At 43.7% G+C, this 27,724-nt stretch overlaps 1 protein-coding gene across 2 annotated transcripts; it reads left to right on the top strand.

The window, feature by feature from the left end:
• The first annotated feature begins 2,594 nt into the window (after positions 1-2,594).
• Lbr (lamin B receptor) lies at positions 2,595-27,455 on the top strand. 2 transcript variants are annotated; one of them, XM_034520668.2, is made up of 14 exons: positions 2,595-2,725; positions 6,161-6,347; positions 8,057-8,266; positions 11,338-11,421; positions 11,647-11,839; positions 13,693-13,889; positions 17,270-17,324; positions 20,976-21,167; positions 22,048-22,151; positions 22,875-23,000; positions 23,825-23,993; positions 25,162-25,242; positions 25,339-25,461; positions 25,708-27,455. In XM_034520668.2, exons 2-14 carry the CDS (start codon positions 6,183-6,185, stop codon positions 25,866-25,868), a joined length of 1,860 nt encoding a protein of 619 aa, XP_034376559.1. In that variant the 5' UTR covers positions 2,595-2,725; positions 6,161-6,182; the 3' UTR covers positions 25,869-27,455. The 2 variants fall into 2 exon arrangements, with proteins under 2 accessions (XP_034376559.1, XP_034376560.1); XM_034520669.2 differs by lacking the exon at positions 2,595-2,725 and adding an exon at positions 2,853-3,245.
• The last annotated feature ends 269 nt before the right edge of the window (positions 27,456-27,724 follow it).

Below are 27,724 nucleotides of genomic sequence, written 5' to 3'. Positions count from 1 at the left end.
TCCTGTGTTCCATGATTATGGATGCCCGTGGTACAGAGTCATGCGTGTGGCAAATACTTTGTGACCTTTTCCTGGGATGCTGCACTCTGGAAAAGAGGAGAATATTCCAGAGTGTCAAAGGAAGGGCAAGTCTGTAGAGACTTCTGGAGAGCTGCTGAGGTCGGGGTGGGGTAGAGCAAGCCTGGGAAGAACCAGAGACTGCCACACCTGTTCAAATTCCAGCAGGCAAGGGTTTTCTGAATGGCTCTCCCGTGTCCTGCTGGAAGTTTGGATATTTTTCTGCAGAGAAGTATTCTGGACTCTGAACATATCCAAACATATTTTTAGGTTTTACTTCTTAGCTAACAGTCAGAGAAAAGGATCTTTTGAATTGATTTACCAGGGGCTGGGGTGTGGCTGGCTCAGAGGTTTATGCTCTACCTCTGGCTTTTAAAGAAAAAAAGATGTACTTGTAGTTTAAACAATTAGGCTGCAAATAGTGAGAATACAACTCACATCTAATTATGGGGGCAGGGGACCAAAAGATTTAGATAGAGAAAAAAAAATCCCCAAATCCATTAAGACTTTATTGATGTACATGTGGTTGAAAACACCATTTCACCTACCTGAACATACTGATTAAAAATGTCAACTTAGTGAATTTGAAATAAAACAGTTTTATAAGAAATTATTGCCAGCTGCATTTCCCAGGAGTAACTACATCTAATTTTCACACTTAACTAGTAGGTCCAGAGCTGGGCGGTGGTGCCGCACGCCTTTAATCCCAGTACTTGGGAGGCAGAGGCAGGCGAATTTCTGAGTTCGAGGCCAGCCTGGTCTACAAAGTGAGTTCCAGGACAGCCAGGGCTACACAGAGAAACCCTGTCTCGAAAAACCAAAAAAAACCAAAACAAACAAACAAACAAAAAAACCCAAAAAAACCCCAAAAAACTAGTAGGTCCAGATCTATGTCCTCCCCTCTTCTAATTTATTAATAAATAAAATTTTAAAAAATTAAAGTTAGGGGAGCTGGAGAGATGTCTCAGTGGTTAAGAGCACTGACTGCTCTTCCAAAGGTTCTGAGTTCAATTCCTGGCAACCACATGGTGGCTCACAACCATCTGTAATGGGATCCCATGCTCTCTTCTGGTGTGTCTGAAGACAGCAACAGTGTACTTACATACATAAAATAAATAAATATTTTTTAAAAAATTAAAGGTGAACGTTAAGGAAAAGCAGGAATGAGCTAGTAAGTATAAGGAATGATGTTGAATTCATTTAGTCTTATTGTGTATGTGTGTGTAGCTTGTGTGTGCAAATGTATATATGGAGGCCTAAGGTTAATGTCAATTGTCTTTCCCTGACTGCTCAACATCTTGCTCTTTGAGACAGAGTGTCTCACAGACCCTAGCTGTTACCAACTGAGTCCAGGGGGATCTGTTTGTCCCCAGCTACCTGTGTCCCCTGCACTAGGGTTACAGCTGTTTGAGGGCACCTTCCTCTTGTTTTAATTTTGGTGTTGTGGGTCTGAATTGCTCACAAGGTCCTTATTCTTGCAAGGCAAAGCATGATATCATCTGAGCTGTCTCTCCAGCCTTACTGACCTTTTTTTTTTTTGAAGAAACCATAAACCAAAGTTTACAATAAAGTTTCCCCCCTATGGTCTTTTACTTTGTAAGTGGAAATGCTTATATGTGCTGTAGAGGAAACTGAACGAAACTTTGGCTCTGGGTAAAAATATGAGTGAAGAATGTCTTTGGTATTAGGAGTAGCATTTATCTTAAATGTCGCCCCCCCCCCCCCCCCCGCGTTTTCCATTCTGTGTCATTTGCTGCGGAACCCAGAGTAGGATTCATCCTTAAGAGCTTAAGGGATTTGTCAAAATTTACGTTTAGAGGTTTCCTGATGCATACAACTGCGGTTTAGATTTCCACCCAGGGCAAACCCGAAGGCAATGACAATTCGAAGTGAGCACTTGTTCTCAGGAAAGGCTCTGAGGCACTCAGTCAATCGTTTGTAACTGAGGTGACAGTGCAGTGCACCTGAAGCTTCGCTGAGGATGAAAAGGCCTTTTCAGCCTCGCATCTGAACCCACAGTGCTTCCGAAGCAGGAATCCACTCAGATGTTGGAAATACCTTTAAAAACAGCCCTGCGAAGTAGGGGGCTTTAACGAACTGCTTTGAACTCTCAACCAGAGAGGAAGGAAACAGACAACCGAGGGTGGCAAGAGCGAGGGGAGGGGGGAAAGTTTGGGACTCCGGCCTGGGCCTGCTGGGGTCCGGTCCAGGCCGGATGCGGAGCCCGCGGGCATCGGCCGTGGCCCGGCTGAGAGCCCGGCCCGCTGGCTCCCGAGGTTACACAGGGATCAAGCGCGGGGTGACAGCACCGGACGCTTCGGCCGTGCGTCGCGCGAGCTTCGCCCTTCTCGCAGACTGCCGGCCCAGGCCGCTCCACCGGAGGGCGCGAGCCAAAGCGCCGCTCCGCGTCTGGGCTGCCGAGATAAACTGGGTGGGGACGCCGGACGCTCACGAGCGGGCGGGCCGGACGCGCCAAGCCTCGACCAATCGGCAGCGCCGGCGATGATTCAAAAGGTCGGGGGACCAATGGGAAGCGCAGAGCAGCCTCGCCGGGGGCGGGACCTCGGGGGCGCGAGAGCGCGGCCCGCAGTGTCGCGCGCGGGATTGCCGCGGGCTGCTGCTGCTGAGTGTCCCGGAGTGACTGGGATTCCCGCCGGATCGCGGTCAGGTGAGCGTCTGCGCGGGCCCAGCCGTGTGTGGAAGGGCGGGTTCCCTAGGGTGGCCGGCGAGGCTGGAGCCGCGCGGGCCGGAAGCCGAGCGCGGGGTTCCGAGAGCGGACACCCCCCCCCCTTCCCGTCTCGGGAAGTGCGCGTTGGGAGCCCCGGACCGCCCGGGCTGTACTCGCCGTGACGTCCCGGCCCTCGGAGAGCGGACGGCCTTCGGGGGAGGAGTTAACCGCCTCCGGTTCCTGCCCGAGCGCCGTCCCGCCCGTCCCGGCCTCTGCGCCGTGACAGCCAGCCTCGTGCCTCCTGCGGCTTCGAGGGCCACTCAGTGCTCCGACGACGACGGCGGGCTGGCCTGGCGTTGCGCCCGCTGTGTGTAGCGCTCTTGGTGTGCGAGGGCCGGGGCTCAGGTGCACAAGCAGGAGTAGATTTGGGGCTACAAAGTAGTAGCTGCTCCGAGGGAGAAGATGGGGCTGCAGAGAAGCGCGGGATGGAGGACCTAATACGGACAGAGAGAGGGTGATGGTGAGACTGGATTGTTTAGTTTCGGAGCATTGACTGGAGAGGTCAATGGGCGCGAGTGTGTAAGGACTGTCACGATAATGTATGTACCTTTGGGTATTAAGGGAAAAGGCCACGCGACCTGTACAACCATCTTGCGTGGCTCTGTAGGGGCACAGACCCTGCAAACGCTTTCCTGTTTGCATTTTGCCTCGCAGGCCGGTGCCGCCGGCTCAGGTGTGAAAGCGTAGCAGTTAGACATCATTTGAGCTTTTTCTCTCTGCCACATTAAGTGAATTTGGGAAAGTGGGGAAACGATTAAAGACCCTTATATCGCTCGTGAGCAAAGTAATACAAAGAAATCTGTCACATTGAATCACAGTGATATATTGTACCATAATATATGAGGAGACCAGTGCCAAATGAGTCTGGCTTGACAGAAAAAAAAAGCCTGAGGATCCTTGATTTTCTGCTGTGTGTGGTTGAGGGTTCAGTGTTTAGTAAGCAGCTTTTCTTTGCAAACACCTGTTTGTGTAGGGAAGCTTGTTACTTGGGTGCATACACATGTGTGTCTGGAGCCCTCTTGCCCTATCCAGTATAATTTATCTCCTGTTGTGCAGTATTTTGGGACTGTTTCACATAGTTTCCACTGATTGTGGATCTTGTACAAAGTGGCATGTACCTCTTGTTGTCAGCCCATGCTTTATTGTCTCCTAAGACAAGATTGTTCTCCACCAGCCATATAAAATATCAAGTGTCATTTCTTGTTTTGTGTTGTTTTTTTGTTTTGAGACAAGATCTCAGCACAGCCCTTATTGTCCTGAAACACAGTGTGTAGACTAGGCAGACCTTAAACTGGAAGAGATGTATCTTTCTCTGCCTCTGGAATAGTGGGATTAAAGCCACCATGCCCAGCCTAGCCTCAGTTCTTAGTTCTTTTTCTCCCCTTTTTTCCTGGGGATCAAATTTCATAGTTTAGACACATTTTTGAAGGCTTAAATACCCACTGGGTGCCTTGATTCACGTATCCCAAAGGTAATAGAAGTTTTTGGGGTTTTTTTTGTTTTTGTTTTTTTGACTTTGACTTGTGTTCCTTGTTGAATTCGTATAGTTAATGTGGTGTCTTCGAGATGCAATAGAGAAATAACAATGAGTCTAGGGCCATACTGTCCTAACCCTTCAGATTTCATTAGACCTCTGAAGCTAAGGGTTGGGCCTGGGTAGTAAGTACTTGAATATGATGAGTGACAAGGATTGGATGCTTCAGATGGTCCAGAGTAAATCTGTTCCAGGGCCTCTTAAAGATGCAGGTGGTCCCCAAGCCCCAAAGTGCTCATATTAAGTTTTTGAAGTATTGTTTGAGACCCTACTGGCATCTTCATCTAGAAAAACATTGTGGTCTTTCTCAAACTTTGGATGATCAGGGTAGGAGAACCTAATTGACTTGGGGTGGTCTGGGGAGGAAGAGGGGTGGGGAATCAGAGAAGGAAGCCCAGCACATTTCCTTCCTCTTTGTCCAGGGCAACTTGGAACTAAGTGTTGAAATGGACAAAGCTCTCTGTTGTCACCTTCCTTTTTTGTGCTCCTCCTCCTCCTCCTCCTTGTGCAGATGGGGGCCATTGGTCTCCTGCTTCCCAAGAGCCCTCATGTATGCCTCTGCCAGTCTAACTTCATTCCTAAAGCTTCCAAACATATTCATTACCCCAGAGATGCTATCTTACAAGTTAGGGAGACTGAGGCAGGCTCTGTAATGAACCTCGCATCACCAGATAAGCACTTTCGTTTTCTTTCATCTGTTGTCTGTCTAAAGAAATGAAGCTTGTGAAGTCTTTTTTTCCTCAGGGAAAGTGAACAGTGAAGAAATGTATTTAGAAAGACTTTCTCCTTAATTCCACAGTCTGCAAGACTCTTTGGTGTCATCAGGTTGCATAACCAGCTCTTAGCAAGAGTGTGTGAGGAGTGTGTCTTTATGTGCTTGGGTGATGTATGGAGACTTGCTTAGCAGGTGACATCATTAGCTGAAGGAGTCTTTCTGTCTGCTGCTTGCTTATCACTGGTATCGGAGCACTGGCTTTAGCCTGTGAGTTTGCTGGTCAGTGGAGAGAGAAATATTACCTCAGAGCTCATAGCACAGCCATCATTTGATATTACCTCATGTAAATGATAATTCTTGAAAATTGTGGTTTCTTGAAGTATTGAAGGTTTCATGGGCCATGTTTTGAAACAGTGGCAAAGAGTGTTACAGTTGGGGTAGGTGTAAGCTGTGGGCTTGGGAGGTGCACAGGTTGTTAGCTCTGGGTGGCTGCAGAGATAATTGGTATGCACTTGGGATTTGACTCAGAGAATGCAAACTATATGAAGTAAACCTCAAATGTGTTATTTCGTAACTGAGTTGAAATCCTTCTGTTGGTAGGATATAGTGATACTAATGTACATTTTCCCCAGTTTGTCTCAGAGTTTTATTATTTTCCTGTAAGGTAGCTTCTTAAAAATATAATCTAATGAATTTTAAAGCTTTTGAAAACATGATATGTAAATCTACAAATAAAAATAAGTGTCCTTTTTGAGATGTGCCCCGATTTTTGGTCACTGCGGGGGTGTAGCTCTGCGTTGTCTAGTTTGATGCTTGTTAAATGGTCGGGGTTAATCCCCAGTGCCACTGTCTGCTCCAGTGGCTAAGTCATCTCCTGCACAGTGATTCCAGTCGGAATAAAACGAAGCTCACATAATATTTTGTGTTGCTCTGCTATTCCCACACTTGTGTTGTGAACTTTGCCAAAGCATTAACTTTAAGCTCAAGTTCTGCCATCTATAAAATAAGTCGTACATTTCTTCCTTGGCTCTCTGGCCCCAAATAACAAACTAGAAAGTTGTTTTAGTGAACAACCTAGTCCAGAAATGTAAGCAATAATTATTGACTGAATTTTTTTTCTTTAAAGTTGTTCAGACTAATTTTAGAAAATGCCAAGTAGGAAGTTTGCTGTGGGTGAAGTGGTGAGAGGCCGATGGCCCGGGAGCTCCCTTTATTACGAAGTAGAAGTTCTGAGCCATGACATCAAAGCCCAGCTCTACACTGTAAAATACAAAGATGGCACTGAACTGGAGCTGAAGGAGAGTGACATCAAGGTGAGTGTCTGCTCAGTCTTGCAGTAAGTGGGAGGAGCGGGAGGTTCTTGCCAGCCTCCTGCTCTGGGGCTCTGGGACAGACAGTGCTGTTCTTCCCTCTGGGAATATGTAAAAGGTATGGGCCCAGATCACTGGGTCTGATCGTCATCCTGTGAGGTGCTGTGGGTGCTGTTAGACAGGAAAGGGGCCCTGGTTTTTAGGGATTCTTTTTATTTTTTTTTAGTACTGTTTTCTCAGAGCTCAGTGATAGGACAAATGGGAAACCATAGGGCGGGCAGCGTAAGCAGTGTACCAAAGGCTGTGGATGATGCTGGCATGGCCAACTACCAGCTGGAGACAGGCTTGGGGGAGGTTTAATAGGCTTGAGTTTCCTCTTCTATTTCTTCCCCCTCTTCCTCCTCTTCCTCCTCCTCCTCCTCCTCCTCCTCTTCCTCCTCCTCCTCTTCCTCCTCTTCCTCCTCCTCCTCTTCCTCCTCTTCTTCTTCCTCCCCCTCCTCTATTCCCTCCCCTTCCCTATTCCCTCCCCTCCCCTCTCCTCTCCTCTCCTCTCTCTCCTACCTTCTCCTCCCCTCCCTTACTCTCCCCTCCTCTCTTCTTTTTCAAGACAGGGTTCCTCTGTGTAGCCCTGGCTGTCTTGGAACTTACTCTATAGACCAGGCTGGTCTCAAACCCAGAGATTGGCCTGCCTCTGCCTCATGAGTGCTGGGATTAAAGGTGTATACTACCATGTGGCAGGGCTTGGGTTTCTACCTCAATACTGGTGATGTAAGCAGAGAGTGACATTTACTAGGTTTGAGGTCAGTTCACAGCTTTCCTTTCCCAGCCTGTCTGCTGATGGTATGGGTTTTAAAATACTGATCTGTGGTATACAAATACTTACATAAAATGTGTAAAAATTAATTTTTATGAAAAAAGGATAAATAACGCTGCAACATTTGTTAGATTCTCTAGGCATAAACTTACTTAGTCTGAATGCTCTAAAACCATGTACTTAGAACTTAGCAGTTGTGGACCTTGTAGGTCATCATAAACCAATAGTTTGGACCCATGCATGGTCTGTGAATGAGCACTATATGTTTTAATAAATATTTTATGCTTCATGGCTCATGGGGTTTCTGTAGTTTAGCAGGCAGCTCTAGCCGTATGGAATATGACTTCTCTTTTGATGCTTTTAGCAGTCATTTAAGACATGTAAATGCCATCTATAGCTGAGGGCCACATACACAAAATAGCACCTGGATAGAGGCCCAGGGGTTTGCCTGCTTCAGGTCTCTACCCCTGGAAACAAGGAAGAAGTGGTTTGCAGTGGGTTAGGGCAGAATGGCAGCTGACCAAGGAATTTAACTTGTCTGTTTTTAAGAACTTGAGTTTGTTTCAGAGTGACTCTGTAGGGCTGCTTTTTGAACAATTGGTTGCATGCTAATTATCTTCTCTCACCATGTCAGTTTTAGCCAGTATCAGTTCCAAGCCTTTCTGGTGTTATTGGGAATATATGCTATGTATGTGATGAAGTCACTGATTCCAGGGAAATACCTTCCAAGCTCGCAGAGCAGGGAAGCGCTGTGTCTTTCCCAGGAACCTGGCTGTTGTAGCATCACACTGTGTGCTCAGTTCTCAGACCTGTGAGTTTAGAATGCGTGGCGACAGATAATGGCCTTGACTGACAGCTCTCTGATAACATCAACATCTCCGGCCTTTTCCCTTTCTAGCCTTTAAAATCCTTTAAGCAAAGAAAAAGTGGCTCAACTTCCAGCTCTCCTTCAAGGCGCCGAGGTAGCCGCTCAAGATCACGCTCCCGATCCCCGGGCAGGGCACCAAAAGGTTCCAGAAGATCCGTCTCTGCTTCCCACCAGGCTGACCTTAAGGAAAAGGAAATGAGGAGGGAAATTTTGCAAGTTAAATTGACTCCGCTTGTGCTGGTACTTACTTCGTCTGTTCACTGCTTATTCAGAGTATTTGCACTTTTGTTAGCAAGTATTTGAAACAGAAAGTATAGTTTGTTTGAATATCCAAGAAAAATTGTTTTTTATTTTTAATTTTTTCATTTTTAGTGTATGTACATGTGTTTGGTGTGGAGGTTGGAGGACAGCTTTATGGAGTCTGTTCTCTCCTTCCACTCCTGCGTGTTTGAGGGATCAAATTCAGATCATTGAGCTTGAAGGCAAGCTATCTTAGCAGCATCAAAATACTGTTACTAGGAGTCCTGATAGTATGTGGTCTTTAAAAGATGCTTACATTGAACTGGCGGTAGCGCAGCGCGTAAGGTGGCTGCCTGCAGAGGGCGCAGGGCCATCTGCGCTCTCTCTCTACCTGCGTTCAAATCCTGTCTCAAAAAAACCACCCCCCCGCCCCCCCCCCCTCCAAAAAGATGGTTACATTGAGACAGACATAGCTTGTAGGCCATGAAATAAGGAGACAAGTACTCTGTTAAACATTCTTGCTCTCCCAGTTGGCATCCTTTTTGTTTGTTTGTTTTTGTTTTTTTGTCGTTCCCCCCCCCCCCCCCCCCCCCCCCCCCCCGAGACAGGGTTTCTCTGTGTAGCCCTGGCTGTCCTGGAACTCACTCTGTAGACCAGGCTGGCCTCGAACTCAGAAATCCGCCTGCCTCTGCCTCCCAAGTGCTGGGATTAAAGGCGTGTGCCACCACCACCCAGCCCCAGTTGGCATCCTTATGCTTGATCACTTTCACTGTTTAGTGTTTTCAATGGAATGACTGTTTTCATGTTTGTGGAGCCTGGGGACCCAGTCAGTATTTCATTTTATGTAGTATTATAATTTTTTTTTTTTTACGTTTTTCTAAGACAGGGTAGCTAGGCTGGTCAAGAACTTGATAAAATCCTCCAGTCTCTCCTCAGTTCTGAGATCATAGGGTAAGCTACCACAGTTGATGGATAAATATCTTAAATCATTTGTTCTTAACCTTCCTAATGCTATGACCCTTTAATATTGTGATGACTCCCAACAATAAAACTATTTTGTTGCTACTTCACAACTCTAATTTTGCTATTGTTATGAATCTTAATGTATTTTTGGGGTTAGAGGTTTGCCAAAGGAGCTGTGATCCACAAGTTGAGAGCCACTGTTTTAGACACTAGAGCAAAGTGTTCAAGTAAAAAGAATGCTTCTGTATTTCACTCATTTAATGTCATCTCCTCTGGAAACAGCATACAGGCTTCTAATAATCTTAAAAACTAGACTGGTGTAGTACACTTAGACTTTAAAATGTTAAACTAGTGAGAATAACCTGTCCTGCAGTAGTGTCCTGTTTCTGTTGTTACATAGTAAAAACATCATAAGATAGATACATACATGTTAGTGTTAAAGTCAGTTCTGTGGTGCAGCCTTGTGTGTTTCTCTGTGTTCACTGTTCTAAACACTACTTTTCTGCAGCATCAAGTTATCTCCTTAGGCTTAGCCTTGAGGAAATTGAAACTGCAGGTCAGGTGGACAGTGCAGAACAGAGGCTTATAATACCTGTTACTAGACTGGGTGAGCATGCTTATGCCAGCGTCAAGACTATGGATTGCTTGATTTTCATCCAAGGATTGTAACAGGCCTTCCCCATCCCCACCCTCACCCTCAGTGCTTGTCAAAGATTTTCACCTCCGTTTTTCAGACTCTGTGTTTTCTTATTACAATGAACTTGCTGTTTCTTTGAGTGGCTCTACCAAATGGGGAAAGGGGCAGATGCTGCACACTGCTTTCTGTTACGACTTTAATTTTCACACTATGCTCTTTTGTTGATACAAGAGCTACAGGTTGCCTTTGCCCCTCATGTAGGCAGAAGTAGGCAGAGCCTAGCCTACTTCGTGGTGTGTGTGCTGCCTCAGCTCTGTACATCATGCTATGATCGCTCCTTTTCACACTTGGTTATGATCTCAGTGATTTACCTCACAGTGTTGAGTACTTAACCATTGTAAGTCTGTCCACTGCATGGGAAGCATTGGTGTGTGGTCACCATGGCTTAGAGTCAGCTGACTGCCTGGTTTATCTGTGGTTAGTAGGGACTATGTAGAACCTGCGATGCTGCACATAGCTTTAGGTGTGTCTCCATTTGCTGACAGGTGGCTCATTGACACTTGGGTCAACTCAGGTGCATAGCCTGTGCTCCATTGCTTGGTTGACTTAGAACCCAGGACTGTGCTAAAGCTGCCATTTGTTAGCGGGTAATCATCTTTTTTTTAATCTTTTTTTTTTTTTTTTTAAAGATTTACTTATTTTATGTATATGAGTACACCATTGCTCTCTTCCAACACATCAGAAGAGAGCATCAAGCCCCATTGCAGATGTGGTTGCTGGGAATTGAACTCAGGACCTCTAGAAGAGCAGTTGGTGCTCTGAACTGCCGAGCCATCAGCTGGTCTTCTGAAGGATATCCTTGGACTTTTGTTTTCTTTTTGACTTAGTCTTTACAGAGGAGGAAAGAGACTGCTGTAACCGCTGCCTTAACCAGCTCTTGCAAGCTAAATTGCTTTTCTTTTTTCATAAGAAACGGAGGCTGAGTCAAGAGGGACATGTAGGAAGGAAAAAAAATCAGGGTAAATACTGTGCAGCATGAAGTGCAAGCACTCAGTCGTCCCACTGCTGGCTGTCTCAGGGTTGCTGAAAGTCTTTTCCTCATGTTTATGTCCAGCTAATGAATGAATTTGCCAGGTTTTACCCACCTGCTTTTCATGGAAACATTACCGTATGACAGTGAAATTATTGAAATGTTTAGTATGAAAGTGTTTGAAAGATGGGAACGTTAAGGTAGAAGTCTGTTCCAAAACATAGTGTTCCACAACTGTAATCCCAGTGCTCAGGCAGGGGCAAGGCTAGAGGACTGCCACAAGTCGGAGGCTCTGTAAGAGCTGACTATTGGGGACCGGGAGGTCTAGTTGATTTTATCTCTTGGTTCTTGGCTTGTGTCTGCTTCATTCCCAGTAGTAACTTACCATTGTGATGCTTTAGTTGGTTCAGCTCTGATTCTGTTGCTTCATATTCCATTTAGAAGCCATTTGGAAACAGCGTCACAGTGTACAACGGGGAGCCCGAGCATGTGGAGAAGAATGCCACCCCTCATAAAAACAGGCAGGTAGGAAACACTGCTTTATCTGTGGCATCCTTTTTCTTTACTCCTTTTCCTTCAGACTCATACAGGAATTGGTTGTATTTTATTTGTTCATGTTCTGTCCTTAAGACTGCATGTGATTTAACACATTCGCTCTTGTACAGTCACAGCTCTACAGAGATGTTGACTTAGTAGTGTTTGCACTAAATATAAACAATAGATATTTAATACTTTTTTTTTTTAAACTAGGAAAGAGTCATTTTGTCAACAGAAGACAGTTATATAACTACACAGTACAGCCTTCGTCCCAGAAGAGAAGAGGTCAAAGCCAAAGAAATAGAGTCCGAGGAACAAAACCTTGTCACCAAAGGACCCTCGCCTTTGGGAACCTTTCAAGTGAGCACTCCACAGAGGAAAGACTTGGAGTTTGGAGGAGTACCTGGTAGGTGCTAGAACCCCATGAGGGAGGGGAAAGGATGGGCAGATTGCTCTTAGGTGTACAGGAAAGGTCTTTGTTCAGGAGGAGGTGGAGGAGTAGGGAAGAAATTTCCAGAGAAGGAACAGGGAGTGGTATGAAGACCTGAGCTGGGAGCTGTGACAGTGTGTGTGTGTTTGTGTACACACAACATGACTGGGGTGGTACACGGGACACGGAGGGACAAGCCATTAAAGTACAAAGAATGCTAACTTTAAAGTCATGATAAAGGGAGTTTGCCTTGGGGAAGTGGTCCTGTAGGGACAGGGAGGTCTGCTAGTGATGAGTGGAGAAGGCAGGACCTTGCTGGTGTTCACTGCAGGAGCAGGCTGCAGCATAAAGCGTCGACTGCCTCTTCTGCCTGCTGGGCAGGCAAACGAGCTGCTCAGAGAGTGCCTCCCAGAGGACAGACATGTTAGGCTCCTGTCTGAGAGCATAACAGAATCATTAATAGTGGCAGGGATTGGTTCTTGCCCATGGGATGGGTCTCAGGTTAGGCCAATCCTTGGTTGACCATTCCCTCATTCTCTGCTCCATTTTTGTCCCTGTGCTTCTTGTAGGCAGCACAAATTTTGGGTTGAAGGTTAAGTGGGTGGGTGACTGTTGCCTGTCTATGGATCCTGTTCCCCTAACTGAGCTGTCTTGTTTGGCCTCAGTGGGAAAGGATGTTCCTAGTCTGCCTGCAGTGACTTGATGTACCAGGGTAGGTTGGTACCCAGGGAGTGCCTCCCCCTTTTCAGAGGAGAAGGAGAGGGGCGGTGAGAGGGGGCTGCGATTGGGATGTAAAGTGAATAAATAAATTAATGGGAAAAAACCCTGAAACAAAACAAAGAGTGCCATGTGCAGAGTCTGCGGTGAGTGAGCATGTGAGCTCGTGACAGCCCACAGTCTGCCTTGGGTTACCTGCTCTGCTGTCATCACCCAAAATCTGTACATGTGTGACAGTATGTTAAATGTTAGAAATTTATGCATAGAAAGTCTACTATGAAGGCTAGAGGGCTCATTTTCAGGCTTGAGTTAAGTGGCTCATGCCTAGAAACCAGAGCTGGGAGGCCGAGGAGGATCTATAGAGTTCAAGGCCAGGCTACCCGAGGCTGTGGAACCAGATTAGCCTGGCAGTTGTTTGATGCCTGCGTCTCCACACTTGTTCTTTTTGTGGCTGGAGTTGAGAGTTTCAGAGCTTGGTCTCTGAGGTGGATTTGCATTTTTGTCATTCACCCAAGGTTGTGTGCATACTGGAAGGGACAGGTAGAGAGAGAGTTTAAAAGTTACTAAATTTTATTACTTTGGTTGGGGAGGGAGAGAGAGAGCAAGCAAGCCAGCCAGCTCTAGGGCTTGTCTAAACGCTGGGGTTTGAACTCCGGTGTCAGATGCCCTTACTTGCTGAGACACTTTCCCAGCCGAGACAGGGACAGTCTTGTTTTTTAAGCTTTCTTTCATTTTATGTGTGTGTATGTTTACATGTATGTTTGTTATGTGTACCACATGTGTGCCTGTTGTCCAGGGAGGTCAGAAGAGTCTGTCCGCTTCCCTGGAGCTGGAGTTAGATACAGATGGTTGTGAGCCACCATGTAGGTGCTGGGAACTGAATGCAGGTCTTCTGTGAGAGCAAGTGCTTTTAACCACCAAGCTGACACTTTAGCCCCCTAGATGAGGAGTTTTTGATGGTACATTACAAATTGGTTTCAGACAGCTAGCCGGATCTGGTTTTCCCCTAAAAGTAAAATATAAATAAATAAATAAATAAATAACCCATATGATTTTTTCAAAACTAAACAAACCTGACTAAAGTTGGGTCTGACTGGCCTGGTTGCTTGCAGGTGCGTCCCTCATAATGCTCGGCCTGCCGGCCTGTGTCCTGCTGCTGCTGCTGCAGTGCAGGCAGAAGGACCCCGGGCTGCTCCGGCTCCCTCCACCTCTGCCAGCTCTCCAGGAGCTGTGGGAAACCAGAGTGTGTGGCCTTTACCTCCTCTGGTTTTTCGTTCAAGCTCTCTTCTACCTTCTGCCAGTTGGGAAGGTAAGGTTTTTGGGTTTGTTGTTTGTACGTTTTTTGTTTGGTTTGTCTTTGAGACATGGTCCTTGCTGTGTGTAACCTTGGCTGACTTGGAACTCACTCTGTAGACCAGGTTGGTTTTGAACTCCCAGAGATCTGCTTGTCTCTGCCTCCACAGTGCTTGGATTAAAAACATGTACCACCCTGGTGGAAGGTAAGGTTTTGCTGAAGGGGCATGGTTTTGTGAAACTTGTCCGACTTCTTTGTCATTGCTTAAATTTCCAGCAGTTTCAAAGTTAGAAGCTGTCAGTCACACGCTGAAACTGTTATTCCTGTGCCTGTAACTTTTTACTTATTAAGCATAACTTAAAAAATATGATTTGGATTTATCTCATTTCCTACATTACTTTTTTCCTTTTTTCAATAAAATACCTGACAAAAGCCAAGGGGGGGGGGCGGAACTGAACAACAACAACAACAAAAGGATTTACTTTGGCTCAAGCTTTGAGGGTAACATCCATGATAGCAGAGGAATGGTGTTGGGGAGAGTGAGGTAAAGGTCGCGTCATTGTCAGGGTGGGAGCAGAGAGACATGGACACTTGTGCTCAGCTTGCTTTCCCCTAAAAATTGTTTGTAATTGTGTGTGTGATGTCTGTGCACTGTGCACGCAGAGCTCTGAGAGGCCAGGAGAGGACATTAGGTCCCTGGACTGGAAGTGGAGCCTGGTTGTGAACCAGCATGTGCGTGTTTAGGATTACTCCGGGTCTCCTGGAAGAGCAGCCTGTGTTGTTCTTGTTGAGACATTGCCTTAGCTCTTTTTCCAGCCGGTGAAATGGAGCCTCACATTAGGGTGAGTCTTGTCACCTCCACACAACCTAGAAACTTTGTCACAGCTGTGCCTAGAGGTTTGCTCCTTCCTAGGCCATTCTTGGTCTTATTAAGATGATATTCAGTTTTTTTTTTAAAGATTATTTTAGTTTATGTATATGAGCATGCCATCACTGACACACCAGAAGAGGACATTGGATCCAATTATATATATGAGTACATTGCAGCTGTCTTCACACACACCAGAAGAGGGCATCGGATCCATGAGCTGGCTGCTGGGAATTAACTCAGGACCTCTGGAAGAGCAGCCAGTGTTCTTAACCATTAAGCCATCTTTCTAGCCCCCAGTTTTGTTTTGTTTTGTTTTGTTTTTTTGTTTGTTTTGTTGTTGTTTTATTATTATTATTATTATTATTATTATTATTATTATTATTATTATTATTTTTATTATTTTTGAGTTACACCTCCTTCTATTTCTAACAGGAAAGAATAAGTTCTTTGCTATCAGCCTAACTCTCAGTAGAGGCATCTGAAGAACATCCCCTCAGTGTGTTCACTTGCAGGTGCAACATCTTAAATCTTTTGATTTTCTTCTGAGCTCAGTGGATTTAACAAAAACAAAAACCTGAAACATAGATTAAAATATTTTCAGTTTTGATCCTTAGGAATTGTTGTCAGCCATACGGTGTCCTTTTCAGACGCCCATTGCTGAGTGTGGTCTTCTTTCAGTTGTTGTACCTTTCCTTAGAGATGTGTTCAAAGAACATGAGCTGCCCTAAGCAGTACATAATTTATTTCAGATCCTATACTTAGGAGATTGCATCTTTGCCAGCTGGAAGTTCTGTTAGGAGGGTGGGGCTGCAGACTTGGTGCTGTGCACTCCCTGGAAGTGGCCGTCTATTCTTACTGTAGGGTTCTGTTTAGATTCAGGTGACATAAACCATCATGCATACACACAAACTGAAGTGATAGAGACAGACAGTGTCAGTCAAGAAATCTATCTATATTGTCAGACGAAGGCCCAAGAAGACACCTGCAATTGAGAAGGATCACTTAGGGTTTCACCAGTGCTGTGATCTCAGGTTTTAGGTTTCTGTCCTGGGTTTCCCTTCCACAGCAGGGGAACAGATGCTGGGAGATGATGATGGTGATGATATCTTAGTATTGGACAGCTTAAAGTGAATGGCTACATTTTTGAGTAGCTACTTGGGGATATATATATGGCTGCCCATTTACTCAGGCAGTATTCTCACTGTGCCACGGTGGTCCCCACTTGGGGAGCATGCTCATTGTATTACAGGAGTGTAGGTAAATAGTGGAGCAAGTCAGTGCATACACGGTGTTGACAGCACACAGCCCGATTGAAAAGAACCTCTGTTGTGTTAAACTTGTTTACATACATATACATGTAATTGGCTAGATTCCCCATATGAGAAACAGCACGTGTATTTTCTTTTTAGTTTGTGTGACCTCACTTTATACATTTTAAGCCCATCTGTCAATTTTTCTGTGGCCGGCTGGCCGGCCTGCCTGCCTGCCTGCCTGCCTGCCTGCCTGCCTGCCTGCCTGCCTGCCTTCCTTCCTTCCTTCCTTCCTTCTATCCATCCATCCATCCATCTGTCCATCCATCTGTCCATCTGTCCATCTTTCCTTCCTCTCTCTCTTCACATAAAGAAAGACTAACTAAAGGAGACTAGGAAGGACTCAATGCAGGTGATAATTATGAAAAAATATTAAGCTAATCTAATTGTTTTTCTGGTTATAATCATGTCATGGGTTTTCTGGATGTGTGTGTGTGTCTGTAAAATTTTTGACTTTTATTTTTTATTTTATTTTTATTTATTTATTTTTTTGGTTTTTCGAGACAGGGTTTCTCTGTGTAGCCCTGGCTGTCCTGGCACTCACTCTGTAGACCAGGCTGGCCTCGAACTCAGAAATCCACCTGCCTCTGCCTCCCAAGTGCTGGGATTAAAGGCGTGTGCCACCACCGCCCGGTGTGTGTAAAATTTTTAAAGAGGCAGGTGGATTTCTGAGTTTGAGGCCAGCCTGGTCTACAAAGTGACTACTAGTGGGGTTAGGCTGTTCTGTCATTGATGGGCAGTAGAGAGTTTTGAGTACAATAATCTTGTACTGTGTGTGGAATGGTTTGGTGAGGGTGATTATTGCAGTAGTCCTGGTGCATTGAAGAAAAATTACATGTGTTTAAGGTAAAGCCCTGCAGTGGGGTTGCGTCATCAATTACTAGAATACTACTGTATTTCCTACTTACTTTCTTGGGTATAATGAAATTCAAGAGTTTGAGAAGATTACGTGTGTGTGTGTGTGTGTGTGTGTGTGTGTGTGTGTGTATGTGTGTATAAAAGAAAGATGACCTGGTTGTGGTGTCACACACCTTTAGTCCCAGCATTCTAAATGCAGAGGCAGGTGGATCTGTAAGTTTGAGGCTAGCCTGGTCTACAAAGTGAGTTCCAGGACAGCCAGGGCTATTGCACAGAAAACCTGTCTTGAAAACCACAAAGATGATAATGTATTTTAATTTTTAAATAAAAATGTAATATTTTTTTTTTCTTTTAAGGTTGTAGAAGGAACACCTCTTGTTGATGGAAGAAGACTCAAGTATAGACTGAATGGTGATTTTCTTAAATACTCAATGACATAACTTTTATAGTTTTTAAATTGTTGGAGCTATTTCACTGGGATATTGAACAGTAGATGATCTTTTAGTAGAAGAACTTGCAGATAAATTAGCTTATTCCAGCTTATGAAAAATGCATGTAAACCAAAATAGTTCTCTTAGTATCTAGTTCTGTTTTCCTTTTTACTTTGAGATGGGACCTCACTATGTCACCCAGGCTACCCTGGAGCCTGGAGTTCACTTTGTAGTACAGGCTAGCCCTTTTGCTTCAGCCTTCTGAGTTCTGGCATTACAAGTACGTGCCACTAGCCTGGTTAGCTTTGTTTGCTTTTTCCTTTTAAAGATTTATTTTTATTTTATGAGTATGAGTGCCTTGCCTTCCACCCCCTTCTCTCTCTTTCTTTCTCTCTCTTTCTCACATGTGCCTGGTGCCCATGGAAGTCAGAAGAGGGTATTGGGTCCCCTGGAACTGGAGTAACTGATCACCCAGCCTGTGTTCCTAGGTTGAAAAGAGCAGATGTTGTCTGTCCCTCACCCTTTTTTTTGTTGTTGTGGTTAAATTTTTTTAAGAATATTTTGTGTGTGTGTGTGTATACACTTTTAACTAGATCGATCTCTCCAGCGTGCTTTGTTTTCTCAATAGCACTTACCATCTGTTTTAGTCAGGGTTTCTATTCCTGCACAAACATCACGACCAAGAAGCAAGTTGGGGAGGAAAGGGTTTATTCAGCTTACACTTCCACATTGCTGTTCATCACCAAAAGAAGTCAGGATTGGAACTCAAGCAGGGCAGGAAGCAGGAGCTGATGCAGAGGCCATGGAGGGATGTTACTTACTGGCTTATTTCCCCTACCTTGCTCAACTTTCTTATAGAACCCAGGGATGGCACCACCCACAATGGGCCCTCCCCCATGGATCACTAATTGAGAAAATGCCTTACAGCTGGATCTCATGGAAGCATTTCCTCAAGGGAGGCTCCTTCCTCTGTGATAACTCCAGCTTGTGTCAAGTGGACACACAAAACCAGCCCATACACTAATCATTCAACATGTGTCTTAAGGTGTGACCATAGCAGGCGTTCTCCAGCCTCTTGGAAGGATCCCCTATTGTTGTATACATCCCAGTCACTCCCACCTAGGGGCCAGCTGCTCCTGTCCTTGTGTGCCTGGCTCTAGCTGATTGGCTCTTGAATGTGTGTCCACTCTTGTCAACCCTTCTAAGAGCTGCATCTTTCCCTTTTCTTTTTACATCACGAAGCTGTAGTCAGCATTGCTTCTTAATGAAGGGGAAGTTACAAGGAAGGATGTGTAACTGCAAAAGCGAGGAGAAAGCTTCTTGCCTGCTTTATTTTCTGACAGTTATGGCTTGCTACATCAGTGTCTTTTCTGTTTAGTGGACTCTTCCTGGTAGGATGTAGTTCTGTGAGCTAGCTTGTGTTTACTACACACTTGACACTAGGGAGCTATGTGGGCACTCACTGGTGCATGTGTGTTGAGTGGGGAAGGCAGCTTGGAGCTTGTGTAATGGAGCTTGTGAAAAGGTTTTTGCCTTAGTATCTTGGTAGTCCGCACATGTGCTAGGGGCTTGGTACAGCTTTACCTTCTGAAGAGCGATAAAGTGCCATTGATGTGACTGTAGGAGTCTGTGTGGGGTTATCCTCCATACATTGCCCATTTTACTGAATTGGGTAGCGTGATGTAGTTTATTTCTAGAATTCTGTGACAGATTCTCTTCAACTTATGATTGTGCGTACATTCACATAAGTCCATCTTACGTTGGCCTTACCTTAGGTTGAAAATGTCATTTTCTACAGCTGACCTGTCAGTGTCGTTGCTTAGCAGCACAGACCGCTGTAGAGTATCTGTTGGTCACCTTTGGGATCATGTAGCTCATTGCACTGTCCAGCACTGGGAGAGGACATTGTATGTTGCTAGCCTGAATCCAAATTTGAGTATGGTTCTGAATGTGTCTTGCTTTTGCACCATGCATGATACAGTGTGAAACTTCCTAAGTTGAACTACTAGAAGTCAGGAATGGTCTGAATAAATGTTAACATTTTGCTGCTTTCTTATTTTCTAGTTTTGGCTGATACTTGCTCACTGGCTTACCTAGCATTCTTACCTGAAATCATTCTACATTCTGCAGGATGCTAGACAGGAAGCAGAAATGTTTTCGCGGCTGCCTGCCAAGTTTCATGCCGTCCTAGCCAGCTGTGTGCCTGACAGACCGTGTTTGCTGATGCTGGGCATCTTTTTGTCTTTGCCCAGCTCCTTACTAATGGAACCTGCCTCAGAATGTTTAACATGCTCCATCTCTTGCTGTCTGTGCTGGCCTGCTACAGTGCTGTCCAGTCAAGTTGTTTACTTTTGCTTCCAGGTCTCCTGCTCTTGGCATTTTGGGTTTTCTGAGCTGTGTTTGGTTTTGCTTTGTCTCTGTGTTGGGTGTGGTCTGTCCAGAGGCCAAGCACTGCACCTGGGCAGTTACTTGGTCCTTGTGTAAAGACTTCCCTCCTCTGTTTGTCTGTGCTTCTAATATTACTTGATTTCTTTTTATGGGATTTTACCACTGAGGAAATTCCTAAGACATTCTAAGTGATTAATCTGCATAGACTATAGAGTGAAAGACAATTGTATTGACCACTTCATAAATTTTATAAGGGTTAAATTCCTCTTGGGAGTAAACTTGGTATGGAGAAAACATGGCTGTAGAAAGCAGATTTGTGACGATCCTCTTACTTTATTATCAGAGCTAGAAATCCTCTCATTAATGACCTTGACTTTTTTGTATTTGACTGATAATTGAAATATAATTTGATGACTTCATGTGAAACATACCTAAGCACTTTAGCTCTTGAATGAAAAATGATTTCTTTAGCCAGAAGGAGAAATCTTTCACTCCCCACCGTCAAATTGGGTAGGCAGCACCTGTAGACTGGCTTATGGACTCCTGGGGGCTTTCAGCCTGCTGGCTCCCTGGTTTTGGCCATGTGTTGGGATTACAAGTGTGAGTGAGCACACTTGGTTTTCTCAGGTTTTATTACATCCTCTACTGTGAGGGTAGGGTATCTTCATATCTGTCTTCTACATGGCAGAGTATGTCTAGAACCTTTTTATGCCATTACCAACTAGTGAATTCCAACATACATATTCTAACTCTGTATCTGCGAAGATCACTCTGCTGTTGGGCAGTGGCATTAGACTTGAAAACACGTTCTTGCACATCTCTTTGGGAGCTACTTATTTGACTTTGGACTCTGAACATTGGAGTAGTGAGTGCCTTTTGAAATCTTTTCAGTTTAACAGTAAATTTCAGTTTCGCTTTAATTAACAGTAGATAATGATTGCATTCTCAAAAGTACAGGAGCTGTGGTGTTTAGAGGAAGATGGTACCTTAAGGACATTGCTTATTTATAAAAATAATCTGGATAATGAAATTAAGACTTAAATAAACAGAAAAACATTGCATTAGCTGTTAGCTCCTGTGTGTTGGGAGCGTGGGGGCGGGTGGTGGTGGTAGTGGAGTTCTTTTTGAGCTCAGGAATTTGAGGCCAGTTTGGGCAACCTAGTGTGACTTGTTTCACAAAACCCCCAAATGTAGCCCCAGGATGAATGATGTTAATTAACTCTCTGTTTCTCTCTCTTTAAAGGGCTGTATGCTTTCATCCTGACATCTGCAGCTGTAGGAGCAGCAGTCTTCTGGGGCATAGAGCTGCACTACCTGTACACTCACTTCCTGCAGTTTGCACTGGCAGCTACTGGGTTTTCAGTGGTCCTGAGTGTTTACCTCTACGCCCACTCTTTGAAAGCCCCAAGGGAAGAGCTGTCGCCTGCCAGTTCTGGTGAGCAGCTACATCAGGGGTTACATGGGTGTACCCAGAGCCCTGATAGCCATGCTACACTTGAGTAGATTGTTTTTGTCTAGTTTAATTATGGGAAATAAAGAGACATAGAAAACAACCGAAGAAAAAAATTGAAGGCAAAATTTAAATTTTTTTCTCATGCTTTTCTATTCAGTTCTCATTAAGTTAGTATATGACTAAAAACCTTGAGCATCTCTGTCTTTCCGTCTGTCTATCTGTCTGTCTACTTTTGTCAAGGAGTAAATTCCTTAAAAACAAACAGACAAACAAACAGAAAAAAACCATGCTACAAGTTATTTAGTTCTGACCTAAGATTTTTTTTTAAAGTTTCCTATGGACTGGGTGTGGAGGTACAACCTTTAGTCTGAGCACTTGTCAGACAGAAGCAGGATGATTTCTGTGAGTTTGAGGCCCTCCTGATCTAAATAAAGTTCCAGGCCAGCTAGGACTACATAGTGAGACCTTGTCTCAAAAACCAAACCAGCCGGCGGTGGTGGCGCACGCCTTTAATCCCAGCACTTGGGAGGCAGAGGCAGGTGGATTTCTGAGTTCGAGGTCAGCCTGGTCTACAGAGTGAGTTCCAGGACAGCCAGGGCTACACAGAGAAACCCTGTCTCGAAAAACCAAAAAAAAAAAAAAAAAAAAAAAAAAAACCAAACCAAACCAAGACCCAAAAAATCCAAAGAAAAGATCGTATGTTTAAAAATAAACCTGCAGTTTCCTTAGAGGTGATGTATCATGTGAGCTCTCGGGAGCAGTGGCAGCCCTGCCTTCCTGGTCCTGTCCTTTGCTGCTTCTGCCTCTGCAGTTTCCTCAGGGAGCAGATTGGATTAAGGTTAGCACACTTTCTCCTTCCCAGGAAATGCCATCTATGACTTCTTCATTGGCCGTGAGTTAAACCCTCGGCTTGGTGCTTTTGATCTCAAGTTCTTCTGTGAATTGCGCCCTGGATTGATTGGATGGGTATGTCTTTTTTTTTTTTTTTTTTTTTTTTTTTTTAATAATTTTAATGATATGACTTCATCTTGTATTTAGATGGAAATGTAGGCATTTTTAAAAGATTATAGGTTTTCCTAATTGTTTCTTAACACAAAATATTTTCTTACTATATTTTTTTACTGGTTTAAGATAACATTACGGATTATCACAGATTTTTTTTTTCAATTTTTATTACATATATCAGGAAGTGATAGTGTAGATGGAATAATGTAAACAGTTTCTTTTCCCTTTTCAGGAAAGCCTTACTTTGACCCAGGTTCAGACTTAGAGGAGAATTATAGAAAAAGAACCAGGAATCCCATTTCCTTAGCTGGATTCCTGTACTGAAGCTGCTCAGTCACAGTCCAGTCACGGACAGTGTTACTAAGGGAATCCGTAGCCCTTATTGGGGCTCATTGGTGGTTAGCTATTCCTCCATTGTTTTCTTCTTGGTCTCCTCAGCTATACTGGTTCCTTAGGCTCTTGTGACCATGTCACTGTTTTGAAGAACACTATTCTTAAGACCTTCACTCTCGTGTTCTCTTGATCAGAGACTCCATGTGTTGTCAAGAGTAGCCCAGAAATGACACACGTCAGGGTTGAGGCGTCTTGTTCTCTTGTAGCCACGGGCAGTCAGAGCACTGGAGGTCTCAGCTCTGCTTGTCCTTGCGAGTGCTTCTGAGGCTGTCTTCTTGCCTCTCTTTCCAGGTGCTTATTAACTTGGTGATGCTTTTAGCTGAAATGAAGATACAGGAACGCAGTGCTCCGTCCTTGGCAATGATCTTGGTTAACATTTTCCAGCTTTTGTATGTGGTGGATGCCCTCTGGAATGAGGTAATTTGTTGGGTTGCTAAATTAATTAATTAATCAATCAACCGGTCTATTTATTTATTTATTTATTTATTTATTTATTTATTTATTTATTTTTGAGGTCCTAATAGTCCATGCTGGTTTGAACTTGTGATCTTCCCACCTCAGCCTCCCAGCAATTCTATATCTGCACAAGATAGTTAATTTTAAAAAGAGCTGGATTGCTTCTGCTATAGCTTGTGTTGATAATGATGAGGTGGTTCAAGGGGCCTGCACATGAACACTGGTGGGTGTGTTGAAAACTCTAGTCTTTCTTCTCTCTGGTGTCTAGGGTGTGAGCCTTAGGGCCTGGATCTGTGAGCTCTGACTCTTTTATCTTGCCTAGTGTGATCTGGGCAAGATGCCCTCAGAGGTACTACTTTTTTCTTTAACTCAGAACTAGTTTTCAGTAGAACTCTATGAGTGTTGGTTGTTCTTTCCACAAATACATTTTGAACCCATTACATCTTGCTAGGGACTGTGGCATATACATTTGAAAAACTGAGAAGCTTACAGTGCAGGGGAGATTGTAGGATGCTGGCATCTGAGAAGGGCTATTGAGGGAAGGGACTGAGACTGGGGGTAGAGGAAGGTAAGGTCAGGGAGGTCCTGGGCAAAGGCCTGGGAGGGTTTTAGAGGCCTGTTACAGCAAGACTTTTGTGGGAGGAGGCAGGATGGCTGGGATACAGTGCCTTAGGCCACAACAATTGAACCTGCCTTTCGATATTTTGGTGTGCCTTCACTTAATATACTTGGCCATAAACTAGTACTTTAACATGTTTTTTATTTCTTCCCATTTGTCATTTTAGGAAGCATTGCTGACCACAATGGACATCATCCACGATGGCTTTGGCTTCATGCTGGCCTTTGGGGATTTAGTGTGGGTTCCATTTACCTACAGTCTCCAGGCCTTTTACCTGGTCAACCATCCCTATGACTTGTCCTGGCCATTGGCTTCTGTCATCATTGCTCTGAAGTGTGAGTGCTAGTCTCAGCCTCTGTTCTGTCCGAGGCGCTGCATTTGCTCTTTTCTGGTTGGTGTCTGTCACATGCCATCTTACTTAATCACAGGCTTGAAATTATCATAAGCACTGAAAACAGTCTCAAGTTTGCAAAGAGAAGGAATACATGCTAGCTCTCCACTAGTTCTCACCATGGAACATCTTACTTTTATTTTTAAGCAATTTAACTTAACTTAAATGAATTGCTTTAGGAATAATTTCCGTCTAATGCCTGCATTTTAAAAAGAGATCTTAAAAATGAAATTGGTCTTTATACAACTTTTGGTCTCACTGTAGAAACAATACCAGATACTGTGGCCTGAACTGCTCAGGCAATGTACTGAAGGCCTACATGACAGGAGAGGGAGCCAGTTCTCTGGGAATGTCAGCTTGAACTTACTGGAGGATGTGAGTTTTAATTGGAGGCTCACTGGGTTCATGCAGGATGGGAAACTGGCTGAATGAGCAAGCAGCACATGTAAAGGGTGGGTATGGAGCAGAGAGAGAGAGGTCTAATTCGGCTGCAGTGACTTCTACCAGATCCAATGGTTTTCAGTTCAGATGGTTTCCCATTATTTCTTTGTCATTTAAGTAATCATTTAAAACCTCCTGGATAGAAGAAGGACTATTGAACTAGAATAGAGCTAGTTTTATGACATTGATGAATGTCTGTAATGGAAGAGGAAACTAAGCACCTTGTTAACATGGAGGTTTAGTTTCTTCATTGGCTTGATTGTTCGTGGCAGTGGCACCTGAATTACCCAGAACAGTCTGTGTCTATCTAAAAGAGACACTGAAGTGAAGATTTGGTATTTCTTGTCATTCAGACCTCATTATAGTAGTTCTACATTAGTGCCTGTTGAAATTTGAATAAATCTCCCAAGCAGAGCGCTTTCACACTGAAGTCCCAACACCATTTTATGACTCAGCTGGTATTTTACTGAGTAAAAATCGTGTTGTGGCTGTAGGTCTCAGACCAGCAGATAAGGTAGCCTGTAGTCATTGTCACTTGTTGCTTTCTCAGACACTGTTCTTTGTGGGCATGGCTAGCAGTGTTAGTTTTGCCTTCAAGATGGATGATGAGTAAGATTTTAGATGCTAGATTATATCCTAATTACTAACAGGAAAATATTTTAAAATTTCAGTGTGTGGATATGTAATCTTCCGTTGTGCAAACTCTCAGAAAAATGCTTTCCGGAAGAATCCCACTGATCCAAAGCTTGCACGTAAGGACTGACTTTAATTTGCTGATCTACATTTATTATGTGTAGATTTTTATGCCTTTATTAGAAGTCATAAAAATAGGTTTTGTTTTTATATAGATTTGAAGACCATTCATACTTCCACGGGGAAGAGTCTCCTTGTTTCTGGATGGTGGGGCATTGTTCGCCATCCCAATTACTTGGGTGATCTCATCATGGCTCTGGCGTGGTCCCTCCCCTGTGGTAAGCATCTCAGTGCTAATGTGACTTTCTCTGGTCAGAGATAGGTCATCATCGGTTGGAGTTCTAGGCAGGGCCGGGGTCTACTCTCTTGGTGTCTAACAAGTGTTGTTTACATTCTGAGGGGACTGGGAATACTCTGTGATAATTGTTATAGAATGTAAAGGGAACGTTTTGTTGGCATACCTTGGCTCTCGGTGCATTTGAGGGAAGTCAGAAGGATCATTTAGCCACTGTTGTTCCCTACAGGCTTTGACCACCTCCTGCCTTACTTCTACGTCATCTACTTCACTGCCCTGCTCATCCATCGAGAGGCCCGTGATGAACACCAGTGCAGGAGGAAGTACGGCCTCTCCTGGGAAAAGTACTGCCAGCGCGTGCCCTACCGCATAGTCCCCTACATTTACTGACCTGGGCTGCTTGCCCCACAGCTCAGACCTCTCCCAGAAACAAGGAAAAGTCCAAATGAACTAACTTGATGCACTGACAGGATCTCTAGGTTTGTTTTTGAGTCAGGACTATAGAGCCAAATAGTATATCTTTTAATGTAGTTGAATTTATTCTTACTAAAGTATGGCAGTTAATGTAAGGGGAAATACAAAGATGGTATAATTTGCTTATTAATAGGAAATTTTTAATCCCTAAGAAATCTGAAGTTTTATTTTTATAGGTTTTTTTGTTTTCAAAATATTTTTCTTTTTGCCATTTGATTTTTCTTAATTGAAAACTCTTAAAGTACATCTATGTTTCATTGTGCTTAGAACAGAATTCTCTTTAAGTCAACTTATTAGTCTGTAAATCAAGCAAGAATCAGCCCAAAATTGATGCTATATCTGAAGAATAAGGGCAGATCACTTGCAGGACCTGTTTAAGGGAGACCATTCATAGCAGTGACTCCACCTCAGCCTTTAAAAGTGCTTTTGGAAATGTAAACACATAGACTACTTTTATGTAATATATGGTAACTTCTGATTTTTTTGTACAGCTTTTGAATGTGAGATAATTGTCAGAAACTAAGTAGTTTTTTAACAAAATATTTTCAGTGTTTTAAATTAAGTTTTGTAAAGTAATGTGAATTTAAAAGTGTAAAGCAATTACATTCATTTAAAGTTAAAACATAGGAAAGTTACTTTATCAAAGTTTGTGAATTTGGCTTTGCTACCTCAGTTTGCAGGTGTGTGTTCGCCTTTATAAACTGTTGCAAATGGAAAAAAAATATATTTTTGGAGTAACAGCACTATTTAAATATTTTTACACACATTGGTGTTGGAAAAAAATGCCATTTTAGGCTACTATTTTTATATATTTTTTGACTTACAATTCAGCAGTGTTTTTGCTACTGTTTAGCTAATACAGTTTATACTATTTTGTATCCTTTATGTTTTTAGAACTCTCTAGAAAGGAGTTCTCTCTGATACAACTTTTAAGTTTTCTTTCTCAGTTTAATAGCTGTGCATAAGCTGGTTGTAGCCATTCAATTCTAGTGAGGTTGATTAATTTCACAGTAACTGTTCTGGAGCAGGACAAGTGGCAAATTCACTAGACTTTTTTTTTATTCAGAGCTACATTTTCCTCAATAAGGACATAAGGATGCAATACAAAATGTATTTGGGTTTCAATTACACATATCACATATGAGCCAGATGCAGTGTTCAGGTCGTCCTGCCCTGTAGCTTAGCGTGTATGTAAAGAAGCCATGCTCATGTGACCAGGGTGTGTCACACTCTGATGGCACGGTCACTGTCTTAATAGTACTCAGGTGTTCAGCAGGTGTTTTTCTATCATGCTTTCTTTTCTCCTGGTTATCAACATGGTATGTATGTGCTCATAAGCTTAGAAGGGAACATTGGGGTAAGTAAAGACATTGGGTTTTTGCCTGGTGGTGATAGGGCAGGCAGTGCCACAGTATTTGGGTATCAGGTGCAAGTTGGTTTTAATTTGACATTTGGCAAGCTTTATAATAAAATTGTGATTGGAAACAAAAAGTTGGAAATAAAGAGTTGCTGTCTCTTTTTTTTTTTTTTTTTTTTTTTTTTTGAGTCTTTCTGAACTGTAGGAACAAGCAGGTTTATAGCAAAGCAAAGACTCTAGAGCAGCTGTCACCACAGCAGTCCAGGAAGTTGGGTCAGGAGCATCTCCGTGTATTTGAGGCCATTCTGAGCTAGAGAGTGAGACCTTGTCTTAAAAAAAAACAAAATCCCAACAATGGAATCTGAGGGTTTAGGGGTAGGGATAGAATTCCCAACTCCTAAAAACTGGTTGTGTT

This window comes from Arvicanthis niloticus, chromosome 16 (genome assembly GCF_011762505.2).
Source record: "Arvicanthis niloticus isolate mArvNil1 chromosome 16, mArvNil1.pat.X, whole genome shotgun sequence".
In the NCBI taxonomy this organism is placed as follows: Eukaryota; Metazoa; Chordata; class Mammalia; order Rodentia; family Muridae; genus Arvicanthis; species Arvicanthis niloticus.
The sequence above is the reverse complement of the archived record's forward strand: the minus strand, read 5'-3'. Positions and strand labels throughout refer to the sequence as shown.

Coding starts and splice junctions, on each gene's coding strand:
- Lbr (XM_034520668.2), top strand. CDS start 6,183: ATGCCAAGTAGGAAGTTTGCTGTGGGTGAAGTGGTGAGAGGCCGATGG. Junction 11,422..11,646: donor CCCCTCATAAAAACAGGCAG/GTAGGAAACACT, acceptor TTTTTAAACTAG/GAAAGAGTCATTTTGTCAAC. Junction 13,890..17,269: donor ACCTTCTGCCAGTTGGGAAG/GTAAGGTTTTTG, acceptor TTTTCTTTTAAG/GTTGTAGAAGGAACACCTCT.